Raw genomic sequence first — 20,182 nt, forward strand, 5'->3', positions numbered from 1 at the left:
GAAAAATTTCATGATCCTTAAAATGCGAGATCACGACTTAGAGGTCATTGCCCAAGGTTTGGACAATCTTGTCATGGTATTCTTTCCCATCCAAACTGGAACGATTAAGCATGTAAGGTGTTATATGAATCTTTTGGCGGTCTTTGGTGACAAAGATGAAAGAGAAAGTAAAAACCCTCGCCAAGAATCAAAGAAATATGCTTTTTGAATTATCAAAATCAGCACACAACATCCATTGTCGATAGAGTAGTGGAGTATCCTCTAATGTGATCAAACACAATGGCTTGCTTCCCAACGTCAATAGTGTAGACTGAAGAAGAAACGTTTAAGTCTTACAACACTACAAATAATCATGTAAATTGTGACAATTGTTTTTATATATTATGACGATTTGAACCATCACAATTTATGATAGTAGCAATTTCATGGACCACTATTAATTTTGTCAATACAAAGTATAATATGACGGTTTGAAATAAACCACCACAACAACCGTCATTTTATATGTATACGTCATTTTATACGGTGTATACGTATAAAATAACGTTTTTATAAGTGTAAGTTACCATAGTTAAAACTATTCTCTATAAACAATTTCAAAATAACTAGTGACACTTTGAAATACTATTATTCTCATTGTATTTTGACATTTTCAACTATGGTAATTTAAATATTATATTATTTATAGTTATTCACCCGTATTTATAATTTTTGTAATATAGGAAAATTTACTTTTTATAATAATAAATAAATAAAAATATGAATTTATAAAGTGATAAAAAAAATCAATGCGACAATAATGTAACTGTTATAAAGCATGTATAATATTTAATCTATAATAAGTTTTAAAGTAACCTTATTTATGATCTCTTAATAGATCTCCTTAATTACACTTTTAACATTTAAGGAGTTTTACATCAACAAAAAAGAATATAAACAATATAATTTATAAGAATTAGCATGTTACCATCATTTTTACAATTAAATATAGTTTTAAAATTTTTATTTGGTACATATTATCTAATAATAAATTTTAGTTATAATATTCTTAATTCATGTTAATAATAACAAAACAATAAATTATTATTTAATTAGGTTCCTTAAATAGTTTCTGTCTCAAAATAATATGAACTAGAAGAATATTAAATTTTTATCACAACATTTTAAATTCAAATTATTATTATTATTATTATTATTATTATTATTAGTTTGAGATAAAAAAAATCATTTATTTGAACACTTGTTCTATTTTATTATTTTTCGTTTAAGTTTCTAAAATTGGAAGAGCTCTGTGTAGTATTTAATAAATAAATAAATAAAAATGACGAAGGAGGCAAAAAGTAGGATAAAAACATTTGATGAGTCTCATAAGATGTAGAAAAAAGAAGAGATTTTTATTTTCTTGAATGTTGTGTGTGGTTTATTTAGAAAAAAAAAAAAAGAATGTTGATGTAAAGTTAGGAAATAACAGAAGAATGAAAATAAAAGGCAATGGGTTTAGAGAGATGTTGGATTAAATACGCGAGGACCCGAAAGTGACTTTTAAAACCTTCGTCGTTGCTCTCGTCTAATTCTCTCTTTCTCTTATTTCTTATTTCCGCAGAATCTTGGCGTTCTGAAATTTGCCTTCACATCGAACCCACTTTCCTTATTTTCTCTTTACCATTCGGAATCTCACTCTCTTCCTTCCTCATCCTATTTATTTCTTTATTTCCTTTCCTTCACCCTCTCCTCCCTCACTGTTTCTTCATCTTTTTCTTCTCCTGCAAACAAAATCTGAATCTGAAGGGGCCACCAGAGAAAACACGATCCAATGGGTTCGGTTCCGCCAGAACTGAGCTTGGATTTAAGACCCTCCTTTGTCCCCAAAACCATCACAGATTTCCTCCGCCACCTCTCTTCCGCCACCGACAGGCTCGCCACTCTTCACGATTTCCTCGCTCGCTTGGAAGACGAGCTCCGCAAGATCCACGCCTTCAAGCGCGAGCTTCCTATCTCCATGCTTCTCTTAAACGACGGTTAGTTCACTTCCGTTTATGTCTTTTTCCTTTCGCTCTCTTCTTTCTCCTAATTCACACTCTTCTCTTTCTTTTCCTTTCTGCCACAGCAATTTCACTCCTCAAGACGGAATCGCAGAAATGCCGGCCGCGTGATTGTCCACCGGTCTTGGAGGAGTTTATCCCTTTGAAGAAAGAACGTGATCAGAATGAAGGAAATAACTATAATCATAATGACATGGATAACGAATGCAGAGATAAGAAGAATTGGTTGAGTTCGGTTCAGCTTTGGAATAACAGTACTACTAATAACAATGCATCTGATCGGAAACAACACCACCAACAACAACTTCATAAATTAGAAAATAAGGTAGAACGACTAAAACACACGAAAACCTCGATGCAGTTAGTTCTGTTGTATTGTTTGTACTTCTAGTGTTGTTGCTTTTCCCATCACAATTTGAGCGGAGATCACCTAATTAAACTTGGATATATTTATGAGGATGCTGAGATTTTTGACATAAAAATGGAAAGAAAGTAATACGTGGATGCACAGAGTTTTTTTTTTTTTTTTTTGCTGATTATACTTGTTCAAGCAAACAGGGAGTAATGCTAAAGAGTGATTTTTTTGTTGGTGATGACAGAAAATTGAAGAGGGGCAATCTGTTGGTGAGGATCCTTTTCAGTCGTGCAGCAATAGAAATGGAGGAAGAAGGGCTTTTATGCCTTTCTCCAGGTACTCTTCTTCTTCATCTTCTGTGCCGGTGGCAACAGCGGGACTGGGTGCTGCAACCAAAGAAGAGAAGGAAGAGAGTGTTATGAATAGGCTTTCTCTTCAGACCCCTTCTGTGAAAGAGGGGTGTGGTTCAAGGGGATCCAGAAGCAGTTCCAACAGGGCTGTTTCTTCTTCTCCTCCTACGGTGCACCCCAGTTTGAGGGCATCATCGCTTCAGCAGACTGCCAGGAAACAGAGGAGATGCTGGTCCCCTGAATTGCACAGACGATTTGTTAATGCTTTGCAGAAACTAGGAGGTTCTCAAGGTAAGAAGTTGATTTTTTATTTGTTTGTTGTTTATTCAATCTTGGTATGAAATTGAATTTTGATCTATGTATATTTCACTTTCTTAATCTAGAAATGTCATGTTACTTTATGTTTCTGATACCGATTTTCATAATAAAAGACTCAATTTTTAATCAATTCAGATACAATAGGTCAGTAGAAAAGTCCAAGAATTGATGCTGGAATTTGTTGAAATTATAGATGTTGGTTGAAGTTAGGTAGTGTTTGTTCCGTTAGTTCACGTGTAAAGTTGTTACTTAAAGTTAGATGAGGAGACAGATGGCATAGGAGTTTACAAATGTCGTATTATCTGTCAATCAGCAGGTTCATTAGGCCAAAACTAAAATATTGATCTCAGAAAACACGGATTTGAAAGGGCATGTTATACTGAACGTTGCTTGGTTCATTTGTTCTGTCAATTGCAGCAGCAACACCAAAGCAAATTAGAGAGCTGATGCAGGTTGATGGCCTGACGAACGATGAAGTGAAAAGCCACTTACAAGTGAGTTTTTAGCAAAGATTTTTGATGTGTGATGGAGTTTGGATTGGGATTGATGATTGGTTATGTATGATTGCAGAAATACAGACTTCATACGCGGAGAGTTCCAGCAGGAAGTGGTAATCAGCCAGTTGTAGTTCTTGGAGGTTTGTGGATGTCTCAAGATCAGTACAACGACTCCTCAAAAGTTAGCAGTTCAGGGTCAGGTTCTCCTCAAAGTCCCCTTCATTTGACTGCAGGGTCTCGAGGAGGAACGTCCCCAACGGAAGGTGACAGCATGGAAGATGATGAAGATGCAAGATCCGAGAGTTATAGTTGGAAAAGTCATATGCACAAACCTGGAAAAGTTGATGTATAGGATACTACTCTCCACCATGAATTTTGCAGATAAAAGTATACATGGGAGGAGTTTTACGACTACATAAGAATAATACATGATACATATAAAAGAGGGTAAACGAAAAGAGGCTGTTGGAGTTTCTGAAGGTTTAGCTTGCCTTCTATACTGCGTGAGTTTTTCATATGAGACTCCCAATTAAAATATCCTTTCCCTTCACTTTCAGAAGCTGGGCATTTTTTCCATACATTAAAATTCTTTCATTTCTTTCTTTTGTCACGAGAACTCTCTGACGCACCGCAAGAAATTAATCAGTCCAATATTTAGATGGGTCTCTGCAAGTTTGTTGGCTGGAACATTGGCTTCTCAACTCACTCGAATGTTTCTTTCTCATACTTTTATTTGCACAAATATTTCACTTCACAAATTCAGAGATATACTTTTAACAATCATTCCTTTTCTCCTCGTACATTCTTTTCTCTCGCATCAGCTAGTTCTGTGCAGAAAACTGGACCATAATTGTCTCTGCCATTTCAATATTGTGCTCTGGCTGTCACTGCACTGTGTCAAATCAGTACAGCCCCTTCTAAAAGCAAATTTTATTTCTCGCTGTCTTTCTTGGGTTTGAGAAACTGCGGCTGAAAGATATGTTTTTTTTTTTTTCCAATAATCTTTTATGTAAAAAATATTATAACAGTAAAAAAATTTATAATTCCAAATAACGATTTCGAAATTAACTTTATTTAAACTATAAAATCCATTTACTTTACAAAATGCAATTTTTTATTTTTCTTAAAATGAATTTTAAAGCTTTTGAAAAAGAACTTCAGTACAAAGGTAGAATTGCATGAACTGATTTTGATGACAGAAAATATGATTATTTCTTAAAATAAATAAGCAGCCGCACCCTGTATAAGAATTACATATTTTTGGTATAAAATATGAACGCGAAAGAAAAATAATCAAGACCCTCGTATTATTGAAAGAAAAAAATTGAACGATGCAAACTAATTATGAAAAATACATGAAAGTAATTTGATTTGAAAATAACTTCATTTAATCTTCACTCATACTTATTACATTGTTTACTCGTTAAAGAAAATATTTTCTTAAAGATTTTTATGAAAAATAATTCATACTGAATAATATAAAATTTTTGGAAAAGATAAGTAAGTAGTAGTTACTCTTTAACTGTACCGAATCACCGAATTGTAAAATAAAATTACTTTTCGAGCAACGATATTTAACTACTTTTAAATTTGAAAATAAAAAGTATTAACGTTTGATTCCAATTCTTAAATATAAATAAAACACTCCTCTTGAGGTGCAAATATTATGTTTATCCTCATTTGATGGTTTTTTGATTTATGTTATGGTTGTTTCTCATGACTTTATTTTCGTCAAACATATTAAAGTATTCTAATTCGGCAGGCAATAAATAACTTTTTCCTATGGTCAAAATATGAAGGTTTTTTCTCAAATATAATTTCTTCCACTCAAATAAATCTTGGAATCAAACTTAACATATAACATTGGAAAATGTCAAATAATTCAACCCAAACCAGCAAACGTTAATGTGAATTATCTAGTTAATGATAAAGTAACAAAAAAATAATAAAACTAAATCTATGTAAAGTATTAAAAATTATAAGAACTTAGCATATTCTGAGGTGAATTCGTATAAAAAACCATGAAGATACGACTGCCTTTGATGCATGCATAAAAAAAAAAGGTTTTTCTTTCACAATGCATGGATAAGTTGTTATTATTATTTTTTTAATTTTGTTTAATGTTTTAATTAATTTTTCTTTTCCGTTGTCGATTTATCTTAACAGAGACTAATTTTGGTCATAACATGATGATTATGATGATTGATTATTCGACTAGTTTTCACGTTCCTATCTAATCAAATTTGTTTCATGTTTTAGTTTTAGCATATCAAACCTACCCAATGTACCAAAAAGAAAAAAAATCAAAGCAACACGTGTCAAACTCTAAGAACTGTTTCCTAATTTGTTGTGTTCCTTCTTCATTCATTATTGGATTAGCTATGATAAATATTGAGCCGTTCAATTTGCATCTCCCTAAGTCATCTTATCTTGTAAAATTATTTCATGTCATTATCTCCGAAGATACTATATCCAACCTCATTAATGATGGGTTGTTCTTATATTTAATTTAATAACAACTTTAATAATTTAAAACAGGTTCATAAATAGTGTCTCCAAATTCTTCCTAATAATAATAATAATAATTAATATTTCTCATTGATAAAAACTGTTGGTTAAAGAAGTACATTAAGTTTTAAATTGCGTTTGATTGCAATCAGTATTTTAATTAGTCAAAGGCTTGAACTTGAAACCTCATTTTGTCCTTTTACCTAACCCTAGTATCCCACATGGGAGAAAATAAAAACGTCAGCTATTAATGTTTATCAATTATGAAGGATATAGGTTCATGCATGCCAAAAGAGTCACTTTCAGAAACAAAATTATAGTGGAGAATCTCGCTAACAAAATAATGAAGGAGCCCACAGTGATATTCATTCATAATTATGGTGTGCATTGGGTGTTTGGTGAAATGCGTGAGTGAAAATGATAGAATCCCCTTCGTTATCTTTACACCTTCTAAACCAGGTTCAGCTTATCCAACCAACTACACCATAATTTTAAATATATCTGCTTCATTTCAAAACACATTTTTATCACATCGATATGAATCACACAACATCATTACCTTGTCCTTTTGTTTCCTTTTTTCCTTGTATCAACAAAAATATCTACCTCAATCAAAATTTTGATTCTCAAAAAAAGAAAAAATATCTATTCATTTTTTCCTCTATATCTCTCTATTCACATATAAAGGTTTAGAAGTTATGCAATATGATGGTCTCACTGGTGCTGATAGTTAATGACATTGTTATTTTATCCCAAATGACCGTAATACTTTTTTTATATCTCACTATTTAAGAGACCAATATTTCTCTATGTATAATAATTTTGTATTTGATTTTTTTTTATGATTGTACACATTTTAATATACCCATTTTATGTCACTTCTGCTTTTTTATGTCATAAAGTATAATTCAATGATAGTACAATAATTATTTGTTTGAACTTTTATGCATTTTGTGATTATATATATTTTGCATTTTTAAAAACCTAACTTGCATTGTGTTACATCTCAGTTTTTATTTTATTTTACAATACTGATTCCAAATATTTCATCTGTAAAACATGTGATGATATAAAAAATCATCAACTTTTACCCAAAAGTTATTTTAGTTTCCCATTATTTCCAACCAAAGTTTACTATTATATATCCCATATGCCTTACACCCGTTCACGTGAAAAGTTTCAATTTCTCTCTCCAAAACTAAAATTTAAAGTCATCTAATTAGATTTCAGAAAATCTTAACAATATTCTCTTGTAGACAAAGTGAAAAAAAAGATGCATATGATGACTAGGGTTAGTTTATTGCATTAATATGAAGAATGGCCAATCACATGGAAGATAATATGCAAGAATATATCTGGTGTGGTGTGGTGTGGTGTGGTCCTACAAGAGAAAAAAGGCTTGTTGAGAAAGATTCTGTGTATGAAAGAAGGAAATGGCAGGAAGAGTCCACACGGCCAGATGCGTTTGGCGAAAAGGCCAACCACCACCCACCAATACACAATAAATTTTATATATTCATTTTTTGACCTAATTTGCTTCTCTTGTTTCTGTCCCTCTCTGCAATTTCCTCAGAATCTTCTGAATGTGATGGAACATGAACAGGAGACAAATTTCTTCATAAGCCTCCTTTTGTGTAATCATTTTTTAATCTCAAATCCATTGCTCTCACTCTGGGACTTCTTTTTAAAATCTTGTTCAGATTTTATTCCTTCTAACTACAGGTTTTTATTCAATATTTTAAAATCTTCCTGACTGAATTATTAAACTTGTGCAATTTATTTTATTAAATGTTAAATCAAATTTTTGGCTTAATTTAATTTCATCTTTTGCCCTCCGATTTCAAAAAATGTAGTGGATCCGAGGTTTTTCTTGTGCATTTCAACTTTAAACTCACACAATTTCTTGAATTGTTGTCTAAGGTTATCGTCAATTGATAATTTAACAATACTTAGAATTACCTTAGCATTCTAATGTTGATATGCAGTACTAATATTGTTGTTGACATGACACTTGCACCTTTTGTTTTTAAAAGATTATTACGACTTTTCACTTTTTAAGTTTTGTTGATGTTAAAATCTTAGAAGAAATCATCATCATTATCTTTTTTTTTCTATTATGAGATATAAAATTATGCATGCACATGTATTACAATATTATTCTATCTTCTAATATATTTTTAGAATTTTAAAATATCTCACTCATCTATTAAAACACTTATTCACGTGTAAAATAATATGATCATACATATCAAACAAAAAATAGAGTAAGTTAATATTCAAAAATAAAAACATGCAAATAATATTATGTAAATACATATAATCACATCATTTCCATGCATACAGTAACATAAAAGTAATCATTCGTTACTAAATTTTCATTTGATTTAAAAATAATGCACATAATAAAAAATGAGTGGTGACATATTTGTAAATAAATGAACAATATTTACATCTTATCCATAACAATTAAACTTAAAAGGATGTTTTTATTTCTAATCCTTGTAGATCCAATGTAAATTTACATCAAAGAAGGAGAACCCCGACGTATTACGCTGATCCTATAAGTGTTCCATGATTGTCATGTGCTAATGCGACAACTTTTGCTAATAGCTTTTTGTGTCATCTTACCTACTCCTATTAGAGATCTTATGTAATGTTTGAGTTTGTTCTTCAATGACATATGAAAGAAAGTTATTGACCCTTCAATAATAGAAGATTTGAAAAAGAGGCAATCACAAATTGTGTCAATTGAAAATTTATTTTCTCCGTCATTTTTTGATACAATGGTGCATTTGATAGCCCATTTAATAAGGGAAATTCAATTATTTGGTCCGATTTATTTGAGATGGATGTACCCAATTGAGAGATACATGAAGATCCGAAAAGAATGTGAATAATTAATATTATTGATGGAGGAGCTCCTTCCGAGCTATATTAGTCAAGCCAAGATGGAGGCCTCCAAGGGAGATGGTGGTGCACAAGCTATGGAAAAGGGTGGTGGCCAGAGCTGGACAAAATGAACTGAACTATTAAAAACTACAATGAACTAAAAAATAGTTCGTCTGAGATTGAACTGAAAAGCACTTCAGACAAACTGAACTGAACTACTTTTTTTTTCTAAAATTGAACTGAACTGAACTGCATTGAACTATAATATGAACTAAACTGAACTGCTATAAACTGAATTTTCGAACTTCACTATTTTTGAACAAAACTGCACTACTTTTGAACTGAACAACACTAATTTTAAACTGAACTACACTAATTTTGAACCGAACTACACTATTTTTAACCTAATTGCACTAATTTTGAACCGAACTAACAATTTTTGAATCGAACTGTACTATTTTTTAACCAAATTGTACTAATTTTGAATCAACTACACTATTGTTGAACCAAATTGTATTATTTTTTAACTGAATTGCAATGATTTTGAACCGAACTACAAGATCCTCAACCCCTTGATATTGATCATAACTTTTAAAGATGACAATAATTTTGATTTCAAACCACTTACCATGCTAGATTCAAATATATAATCAATGAAGTAATTAACAAAATCCAACTTACTCATAGGGTCGATCACAACAACAATCAATAATCACATATTAATTCCATTAGGATTTCCCCAATATTTGTCACACTTACCCTTCATCTTCATTGCCATCAATCTTATGCTCACATCACTACTTTAAGAATATTGTCGAATCCTTTTACCAATTCCAAACACCTCCTTCATATACATATGACTAGTGACATAAGAAGAACAAAAAAGGCACATGGTAGAGTCATAAAACATCTTTAAGAATGGAAGAACATACCTTGCATATTCCCAATCCTCTTTTAATGGAACACCACAATTACTTTTGGCCATTTCAGCACCAAATTTCTTATCTTGCATATCTAGCAAGACAAATGCATCTTTGTAAGCTTGCCTCTAACATTAAATAAGTTGAATTCCATCTGGTTTCAACAATAAGGCAAACAAGACCTTTATAAGAAATTCCCTCTTGTTCAACACACACCTTTAATGTAGCAAATCTAGTTGGAGAAGATTTCACATATTTAACTACACTCTGAATTTTTGAAATTGAATCTATTATCTCTTTTAAACCATCCTTTGCAATCAAACTTAATATATGTGCACAACAACGCATATGGACATACTAAGACAAGACAATTCCATGATAACATCCTTCTTTTGAGGTATTGGACCCCAACATCATTTGCTATAGCATTATCCACAGTGACATTAAGGAATCACTTCAACTCCCAGTTATTCAAACAAGCGTCAACATGTTTAGCAATGAGCTCCCTTGAATGACCTGTTATTTGAGAAAAATTCAAAAATTTCTTTTAAAGCTTCAAATCATCATCAATAAAGTGAGTTGTTAAACTCATGTAGTTTAAGTTTTTGATTGAAGTCCATGTGTTTGTAGTTAAGCAAACCCTCCCACACTACATTGATAGAAAAATTTTCAACTTTGTTTTTTCCTCTTCACAGAGTTGCCACATTTCACGCCTTAATTTAGTGCAGGATGGGACCTCAAATCCTGGCTACAAGGACCAAACAAAGTCACGGAAGTCCTCATCTTTCACAAATCAAAAAGGAAGCTCGGACTTCATAAACATCTTCACCAACTTTATTCGGGATGCAATTTTATCAAATTTAGAAATAGTTGATGAATGGCCAACATTAACCCTTTCTATAGTTGATGATGAGAGTTTTTGCCTTTTGAATGCTTCTCTATTAGGATTTGCTTTGCATCTCATCAAATGATTCCTCAACGCACATGTTCCATCCAAATATTTAATCAAATCACCACAGTAATTGCATTTAGCCTTCTTTTTAGAAACAGACTTTTGTTTAGTAAAATGTTCCCACACATCTGATCGACCTTTAGTATGCTCAGTTGATGATGTAACAATACAAAGAGGTAAAGGATTAATTCCAGAAGTAGCTGGTGTGAGAGTTTCAACGGTTTTTGATAATGTAAAATCCATCTAATCCATGTGATAATAACTGAGTGTTTGGGAACTGTGTGATAGATGTAGAGATCTACCAGAGAAGACAACTAAAAAGGTCACTAACAAAACAACAAAAAAGGATTAAGTGAACTACTCAATCTGAAATTAACTCGAGCGGGAATACTATAATGGACTATAGAAGCATTTCTTTCCAACTATATGCTCCAAATAACCGCAAATAGAGAATAAAGCAAAAGCCTTTTTAGCATCTATATCAGAATTAACAAAGAAATACTAGAGATACTTGGGGAAACCCATTTTTTACTTACAGATAATGAAGATCAAGGTGCCAAAGAAAAACAACTTCTCATTTACTCCATTCGAAATAAAAATCATGAAAAACAAAAAGAAAATTGCCCAAATCATAAAAGCGAGAAAGAGCTAGCAATTTTTCAATGTTACAAATTAATACAAAACTAAGGAAACAAGATATTTAAGAATAGGAGAAGTCAAGTACCAAACAAAAAATGTCAACTTGCATTTGACAAAGTAAAGTTCTAAGCAAGGAGAAACTTGTGTTTTCAACTGTGATTGATGTTTATAGGTAAGCATCAATTAACATGGGTCATATTTTGAGACAAAGATATTAGGTTTATTCTTTCAAACTTGTGTTTTCAACTGTGATAATTACATGAGCAGAATAAGTGAATCAAAATGCTTGATGGTAAAGTGTGTTACTAATAGTCAAAAGTTATCTATTCTAGGACCAATAACACTAGGGGTGTACATAATAGGCCAGTGTGAAATAGACATACAAGACATTTATACACTGCAAAACTCAGTAAATAGCATATATAGAAGTAAATCCAATTAGAAGAAACATCACTAGAATAAGTAATCACAGTCCAGAGAACTTGATTTCCATAAAGAAGAATTGTTTTTCAATAACCATAGGCATATGTCAATCCTAGAGAGATAGATGTTTCTCATACTAAAGATATGAGTACAACAAAATTACTTACAAGTACATACGAAAAAAGTAGACATCCACCATTAATGATTAAAAGCTATAGTATTGAGAAACTATAAACACCCAATCACCATCACCACTCTAAGTTACAAAACAAATCACTTTGAAATTAGCCAATTATAAGGGTGATAGGGAAAATGTAGATACTAACTTGTTTCAGCAAATCTACCTCTGATTAATATGGTGACCAATGCAACAATAATGATAATTAGACATAAAATGTTCATTGCCATTTAATACTTTCAATGCTCTGGTGGATGTATTAAATTCATAATTCACCTGAAATTGACAAAGATAAGTTAGTGGAGTATGTTGAAACTAATAGAAGCTTGTACCATAGAAAATTTATCAAGAGGTGGATAAAATAAACAATCCATCATGTTAATTTCTAAATCAAAGCTAGCTTGAAAAGTAGGTTAGCTTGAAATTTATCAGGAAATTTTGGGCTTTTCAAGATCAGAGCTAGCTTGAAAAGCAGGTTAGCTTTCTAAATTCAGTAGTTTGTAGTCACCATTGACATTGACGTTATGCATGGGTGTTAGGAAATGCTAGATCCCTTCCTCATATGCTTTTGCATAAATTTTATTAAGCCATCACAGTTTGGCCCAACACACTTAGGTCCATGAATTAAAAGTCAACTTTAGTATTAAAATAAGATTACAAGATGTTTGTAAGGAACTTTCAATTTCCTCAATGTATAATCATCCTCTCACCATCCTTGGGTCTGAACATCTTATGAATGCTAGTTACTTTCTTTAGAAATAACATGCCAAATTTAGAGGAATATACATCTTCTTAATTCTCCATGTCAAGTGGTAGACCAATAATTACTTGTCATTCGCCATAAATGGCAGGAATGCTGAAACTAATCAAACAAGCTAAAAATTTAGTGGTATATGATGATGGGGGCTTCATCACTAAACCTCAGATTATTGAAATCAATTCTAAGATGAAGTAAGTAGTGAAGTAAAGAAGTATCAATTAATGGGTCTTTGTTGTCTGAACGAAAAAACCCTAAAATGTAAATGTTCTTTGGAAAGCAAAAAACAAAGTCAAAATTTCCTAAAATGTAAACATAAGAATTGGTGCTCAAAGCAAAAAAGCAAACACTCTCACAAGAAGAAGTTAGATCGAGAAACCTAGAATCTTACGACATTGATGCAACAAAGAGCAGCAACGACAATGCAGTGGACAATGCGAGACAGTGGACCAATTGTGATTTGGGCAGTTTCTATTATTGGACAACAGTTTCAATTATTAGGCAATTAGTCGAACTTAATTTATAGGGGTTCAATTTTTTAAAACTGAACCATATAATAGTTCAGTTAAGATTTTATTATGTGTGATTCAGTTATTTTAGTTTAATTTTCTACAATTAATCCAATTCAATTAACTATGCCTAGCCTTAGTGGTGGGTTTCTCAATTTTATGATGTTTGGGGTGGTGAGATGGTAGCTCCTCCTCCAAGCTATATGACTCAAGCAAGGGAAGAGGTTATGGTGGTGTTTAGTGTATTCTTAAGAGATGTTGGGCCAACTCAAGAGGAGAGTGGCTAGAGGAGACCAGATGGGGTCCTCTAGCTTTTTGGTGACCTAAATGAGTAGTATGACACAATTTTGACAGCATAACATTACTCAATACATAGGTGAAAATACATGGGAGGAGACTTTTATTTATTGAGTAAGGTGTCTCCAAAGTAGACCAAATACCCTAAAAATGTTACCTTGCACCAAATCCTAAAAATCTCATTTTGGTGAAGGGAAGCATGACATGTGGCACTCTAACTTTTAGCAAAACTCTCCACTCCTAGAGTGCCATGTGGAAAGCCACTTTAGCAAAAGTTCACCACTAGGAAAGTGACACATGGCCACTACGTACCTTTGTAAGAAAATTCTCCACTAAGAACTTGCCATGTGGCCACCATGTTTCCCTACCAAGCTAGGGTTACAAAATTAATCACCTAAGATTAGCTTAAGCTAGGTGTAAACATTGCCCAATAACTTAAGCAAGATTATTCAAAAATCCTATACTACTTAGCCCATAATACCAGACATAAAATAAATCCTACACTACATGACCTTTAATACAAGGTCTAAATATTCCTAATCTACTAGAGATACTCTAAAATGGCCTTATAGATAGAGCTTTGCTTCACCTTGTATAAATGACTCCAACTCTTCTTGAAAGTGTTTGGCCATGGCTACGGGGTATGCCCTTAATTGTCCACAAGCTTCAATTGTAGAGAGGTACATTATAGAAGAAACAATTGAACTATGCTCAGGTTATATGTTAAGATGTGAACCAATAGGGGTTTCTAAGAGTCGACTTGAAGGGAGTTGTGAAGGTAAGTGTACTTGAATAGTGAAGATTAAAAATGTAAGTAAAAAAGAAGTTGAACAAGCACATTTGTATATCTTGAATGACATTGATTAAGTTATTCCTTACATGTCACAACACATTGATGAAATTGAGTCTGTACACCCACGTATGAATGAAAAATAGGCATTTAATGAACATAACAACTTTCTTACCTTGGTTTAAGAAAAAAAGTTTACTCTCAACCTAACATTGCTAAAACTCTAGTGAGACTCGCTCGTGGGTCTAACAACGATGTGATCATATACGATGAGTATTACATATTCAACTTCTCTTTCTATTCAAAGTTAGAATATTACAAAATTAGAGTTCAAAACAATAGTGTCACCATTCAAGTTGAGGATATGTATTTTGCTAATTCAAAAGACAAAATCCAATTATAGTATTTGTAAGTTACATCGAAATCATATAAGACATATGTGTTCTTTTTAATTAAATTAAATATTCAAAATTTTATATACTTTTAAAATTATTTAAAAATTTATTATATAAATTAATTTTTCCATATTTTAAAATAATTATTTAGTTGATCATGTAACATTTTGAAGAGTATTACACTTACATAGTATACAGTGGCAAGTATAAGACCCAAAGTCAATGGGAGCAAGTAGAAATTATTTGGATCTCAATCCAGTAACTTTTTAAAGTAAAAGTAAAGAATTAGGGGGGAGGGGGGATTAAGGGGGGTGTTGGTGAAAGCACGTTAAACTCACAAGAGGGAAGATGATTCATTTTATTCAATAATTATCTGTTTTAAATATAGATCTTGTAACAACAACACACTAATTGTAATAGAAATAAAATAACAAATTCCTAAACAATAGCCATTAACATTACTATAAATAAAAACTGTTAAACAAATTCCTGATGCAAACTAATGCACACTGATGCACACGTTCAACACTCCTCACTGCACCAGTGATTGATAAGTCCAAACTTCTTTCTTATTGACTCAAACTTGTTTCTTGGAAGTGCTTTGGTGAATATATCTGACAATTGATCTTCAATGTTGCAGAACTTCAAGCACACTACACCATCTCTATGTACATCTCTAATGAAAAATAACTTGATACTAAAATGTTTTGTTTTTCCATGAAAGATAGGATTTATTTAGAAGGCAATGTGCCTAGTTGTCCACCATTACTTTGTAGTCATCTCTTGCTCCAAGTGCAAATCGATTAATATTTTTCTAAGCCATAAGGCTTGATTTACAATTATTGTGGCTACTATGAATTAGTTTCAGTGGTTGATTATGCCACAATTTCTTGCTTTTTTGAAGTCTAAAAGATTATTTTTGATCCAAAACTAAAACAATAGTCCGAGCTCTTTATGTCATCTAAAAATCTTCCCCAATCACTATCATAGTAACCTTGCAACTTGAAATCTTGTGATTGATTTAACTTAATGCAATAACTTAAAGTCCTTTTGACATATCTCAACACTCTATTTGTTACTTTGAAACGAGATTCTTTGGGACAATTCAAAAATCTTGAAAGTGCACCTAGTGCATACAATATATCGGGTATTGTTGTTGTGAGATACATTAAGCAACCAATTAAGCTTTTGTAGAATGTTTCCTCCACTTGTTCTGAGATATCATCTTAGCATAACTTCTCCTTTTGACACATAGGAGTGTTCATACTTTTACAGTTTTTCATGCTAAATTTCTTCAGGATCTCCTTTGCATACTTCATTTGACTAATGAACATTTCACCATTCTTTTCTTTAACCTTTATACCAAGGAAAAATGACATTTCTCCTAAGTTTGTCATCTCAAAAATTTGTAGCATATCATTCTTAAACTACTGAATAAGTTCAGGTTTGCTGCTAATAACTAGGAGATCATCGACATACAAAGAAATCACAACAAAATTAGCTTGATTACCTTTGATTTAAATTGGATCCATTTAGACTTTTAATGAAGCCTAGTTTTGATAAGAATTCATCAATTCTACTATACTAGGCTCTTGGAGCCTATTTCAAACCATACAAAGCCTTGTTTAAAAGATAAACTTTGTCTTCATGTCCTTTCACCAAGAACTCTTCAGGTTTCTCAATAAAGATTTCTTCCTCTATAAATCCACTTAAAAAAGAATAACTTAACATCAAGTTGTTATATTTTCCATCCCTTTTATGTTACAATAGCTAGCAACATCTGGATAGTATCTTGTCTTTCAACTGGTGCAAACGTATCAAAGTAATCTACTTCAAAAATTTGAGCATACCTTTTCACGATTAACCTTGCTTTATACTTATTGATTGAACCATTTGCATTCAACCTTGTTTTAAATACCCATTTCACTCCTATTACTTGTTTTCAAGCCTTTCAACAAGCTCCCAAGTTTGATTTTTTCTCGATGATGGAAAACTCATCCTCTTACATTGCAGCCATCCATTTAGGATTCTGCTTCATAATAACTTACAAGTTTTAAAACTACTACATTGCATCTGTCACAAATATATGAAAGCAATCTAATGCCTCATATAGGTGCATCATCAACTAGGTCATATTAATTCAGTGAAAGGTCAATTATTGACATGTTGACATGTGAAGCCAAGGTGGTGTGTCTCATGAAGATTTGATGAAGCTTTTTGAACTACTTAGAAGCCATTACCATTGGAATCAAGCCTACATTGATGAAGATAAGGAGATTTGATGGTATTCATGTTGATCAAGTCTGGAACGTGTGCTCTCCACATGGATAAATCATTAAGAAAGAGTATTTGATGTTTGTAATTCACATTGTAGACCTTGTAACATTAATTTGATGTATTTGGTCTTTGTTGTGTTTTTTAATCTATTGAATGGTTTTTCAACAAGTTAAAATGTCTTTTTTAATCTGTTGAATGGTTTTTCAACAGGTTATAAGGTTGGCTGCAATAATCTTAAATTGTGACTTATTCAATGAGTTGATTTATTTTTTAATCGACTGATTTCACTTAAGTCAATTGAAATAAATCGATTGATTTGAAAATCAACCTGTTGAATTTCGTAATAGTTTGACTATAAGTGCTATGATTTTCAAAAGAGAGGTAACTTGATCATTTTTTAACGCGAAATTGTTCTAGAAACTTGGGAAATTTCTCTCTTTCGTGATCATTCAGACTGCAGCTGTTAAAGATTGATCTTCGATAAATTCTTGAAGCTTTTTGCTTGTGTTTGAAGCTTGGAGAAGGTGGTTTGTGGTAGGCAGGGTTGTGCTACCACTGAGGTTTGATCTTTCTCAAGCTTTGTGTGTGTGCCTGGTGGTTTTCCAGGTCTGCAAGAGGGTTCTTGTTGTGCTTGTGTGATTCTTGTGTATTTCAAGAGTCTTGTGTGTGGTTTTTGATTATTTTGAAAGTGTAAAGAGTGGAAACTTTGTAAATCTTTTGAAATAGGGCAAAGTTAGGCTCGGGTTGCCTTGACAAACTGGATGTAGCTTAGGTTTGTGTGAACCAGTATAAAAATCTTGTCGTCCAATCTTTTTTGTAACCCTTCTCTCTTTCATAATCATTTAAAGTTTAAAGAACTTGAGTTTAAATAATCTTTTTCATATTCTTGAGTGTTTTGATGGCATCTGTAGCATTGAGCATGTTTGCATAATCAATTAGAACCTGTCTTGATCATTCTTGTGCATTGTTCTTGGTTCAAATCTCGAATCTGCATATTTTCCTAGTATTTCAATCGACTGTTTTTCTGTTTCAATCGGTTGATTATACTAGTACAGAATCTGTCTAGTAAAATCAATTGATTAACTCTATTTTTGACCGATTGAAAGTATATTGTCTAGTGGCTTTTGCATCCTAACTTTGTGATTGAATTTATTCCATCAAAGATGGTTTTTAGCTTTTAAAGATAGCGTACATTTTTAACTAGCCAATTCAACCCCCTTGGCATTTCAACTATTTCAAAACTAACATGACATATTTTCAACATCATTCCAATTTCATTGCTCATTCTCCATGAAGTACACATCTCTACTTATAAGAATTGTGCTTGTAAAAGGTTAAAAAACTTTATAAGCTTTGGATACTAAATTGTATCCCACAAAAACCCCAGGTTTAGCTTGTTGTCTAACTTGTCTCTCTTAATCTGTGGCACATAAGTGAAACACGAGCATCTAAACACTTTAAAATTTTCAAATAGGGTTTATAGCCATACCAAACCTTAAATGGAGTCTCCATCAACTACTTTGGTGGAAAGTCTATTTAACAAAAATGCTACAATGTTTACACCCTTTGCCTAATATTCCTTTGGTAGTCCTTTCTAATGAAGCATACATCTCACCATTTCCATCATTGTCTGGTTTTTCCTTTCACTAACTCCATTTTGTTGAGGAGTGTAAGATGTTGTTAATTGATGCTCAATGCCTGCTTCCTCTTAAAACATGGTGAATTATCCTGAAGTGTACTCCTTTCCATTATTAGATCATAGAGCTTGAATCATGAAACCACTTTTCTTTTCAATCCATTGCTTGAATGACTATAATGCACTTTCCTTCAACAACAATCAAATCACTATTACCAATTCTAAATTTTGATACCTGTGATCTATCCAACTCTTTGGAAAGCATTTCATGATGAGTCATGTAGTTAGCACAACCACTATCCATTAACCAACATTCACTTTAGTTGTTGCTTGAGATACATGTTGCTACAAACAATTGTCCTCTTCTTGTTGATTTGCAACTTGAGCTTCATCCTTTGGTTGAATATTGCTTTTGAATATTTGAATATGATGTCCTAACTTGTTTCACTTTTGACACTTAACATCAGGTCTTCTCTAACATTTGAAAGTAGGATGACCCAATTTGCCAAAATGCTTACAAGGAGGAAATCCTTTGTTTTTTGTCTACGTTATTGTTGAAGGTGGCATTTTGGGTGTTGAAGTTCTTCTTCTTGTATTTCTTCCACTTGTTTTCTCTCTTTGGTTAAGTTGCAATTTAGCCTGCAATGCTCCTTCAACAAAATCCTCATCTCTTATCACTCTTCTTTGTTCTTGGGCTTGCAAAGCATTTATTAGTTCTGTCAAAGAAAATTTTGACAAATCCTTTGTATTCTCCAAGGAAATAATACCAACCTCAAAATTTTCAGGGACAGTCACCAATATTTTATGAACGATTCATGAGTTGGGAAATTAAGAGTCAAACAATCTAACTTTGTTAGCATTGCCGTGGAGTTTATTTTTCATACTCTTTAATCATTTTAGACTCCTCGATTTTCGACATCTCAAATTGTTGAATCAAATTTAGGGATTACATTCTCTTATATTTTATCATATCCTTCGTATTCATCCTTCAAGAAATTCTAGATTTTAAATGCTAAATCAATTTTCACAATTCTAATGAAAATGTATTTTGATACAGCAGCTAACAAAGAGACTTTTGCCTTTGACTTTCTTATTTTCTTCTCCTTGTGATTTTTCTTCCGCGCAATTATTATCATCCTGGGGCCGAGCTATTTTTCCGCACACCTCCCCTACAATATCGTCATCACAGTAGAGTTTAACCACCAAGTTCAGGATGGATTGGGTGTGGTTCCTCTACGTCTAGGACACTAGAATATCAAACCGTGAACAAAGAAAGGCAAGAGATAAAAGCAAACATATTGGCTATTCATTGTGAGGCCCTAATTCTGGACTAAAGGGGACATAAAAAGCATGTGCCCTTCCATCCCTTAGATAGATAAAGAGAAGGGGCATAATTTTAGGTCTTTTCATGTTGTCAAAGAGTTGTAGGAACAAGGTTAAAGTCTAATGG

General features: G+C 32.4%; 1 protein-coding gene across 2 annotated transcripts; it reads left to right on the forward strand.

The window, feature by feature from the left end:
* The first annotated feature begins 1,523 nt into the window (after positions 1-1,523).
* LOC114179563 (transcription factor HHO6-like) lies at positions 1,524-4,121 on the forward strand. Of its 2 annotated transcripts, none has more exons than XM_028065945.2 (5): positions 1,524-2,018; positions 2,108-2,367; positions 2,642-3,038; positions 3,486-3,559; positions 3,636-4,121. In XM_028065945.2, exons 1-5 carry the CDS (start codon positions 1,814-1,816, stop codon positions 3,912-3,914), a joined length of 1,215 nt encoding a protein of 404 aa, XP_027921746.1. In that variant the 5' UTR covers positions 1,524-1,813; the 3' UTR covers positions 3,915-4,121. The 2 variants fall into 2 exon arrangements, with proteins under 2 accessions (XP_027921746.1, XP_027921745.1); XM_028065944.2 differs by having other exon boundaries at positions 1,527-2,018; positions 3,483-3,559.
* Positions 4,122-20,182: the final 16,061 nt, after the last annotated feature.

This window comes from Vigna unguiculata, chromosome 3, assembly GCF_037176805.1.
Source record: "Vigna unguiculata cultivar grain cowpea cultivar isolate G323 ecotype 2 chromosome 3, ASM3717680v1, whole genome shotgun sequence".
NCBI classification, from domain to species: Eukaryota; Viridiplantae; Streptophyta; class Magnoliopsida; order Fabales; family Fabaceae; genus Vigna; species Vigna unguiculata.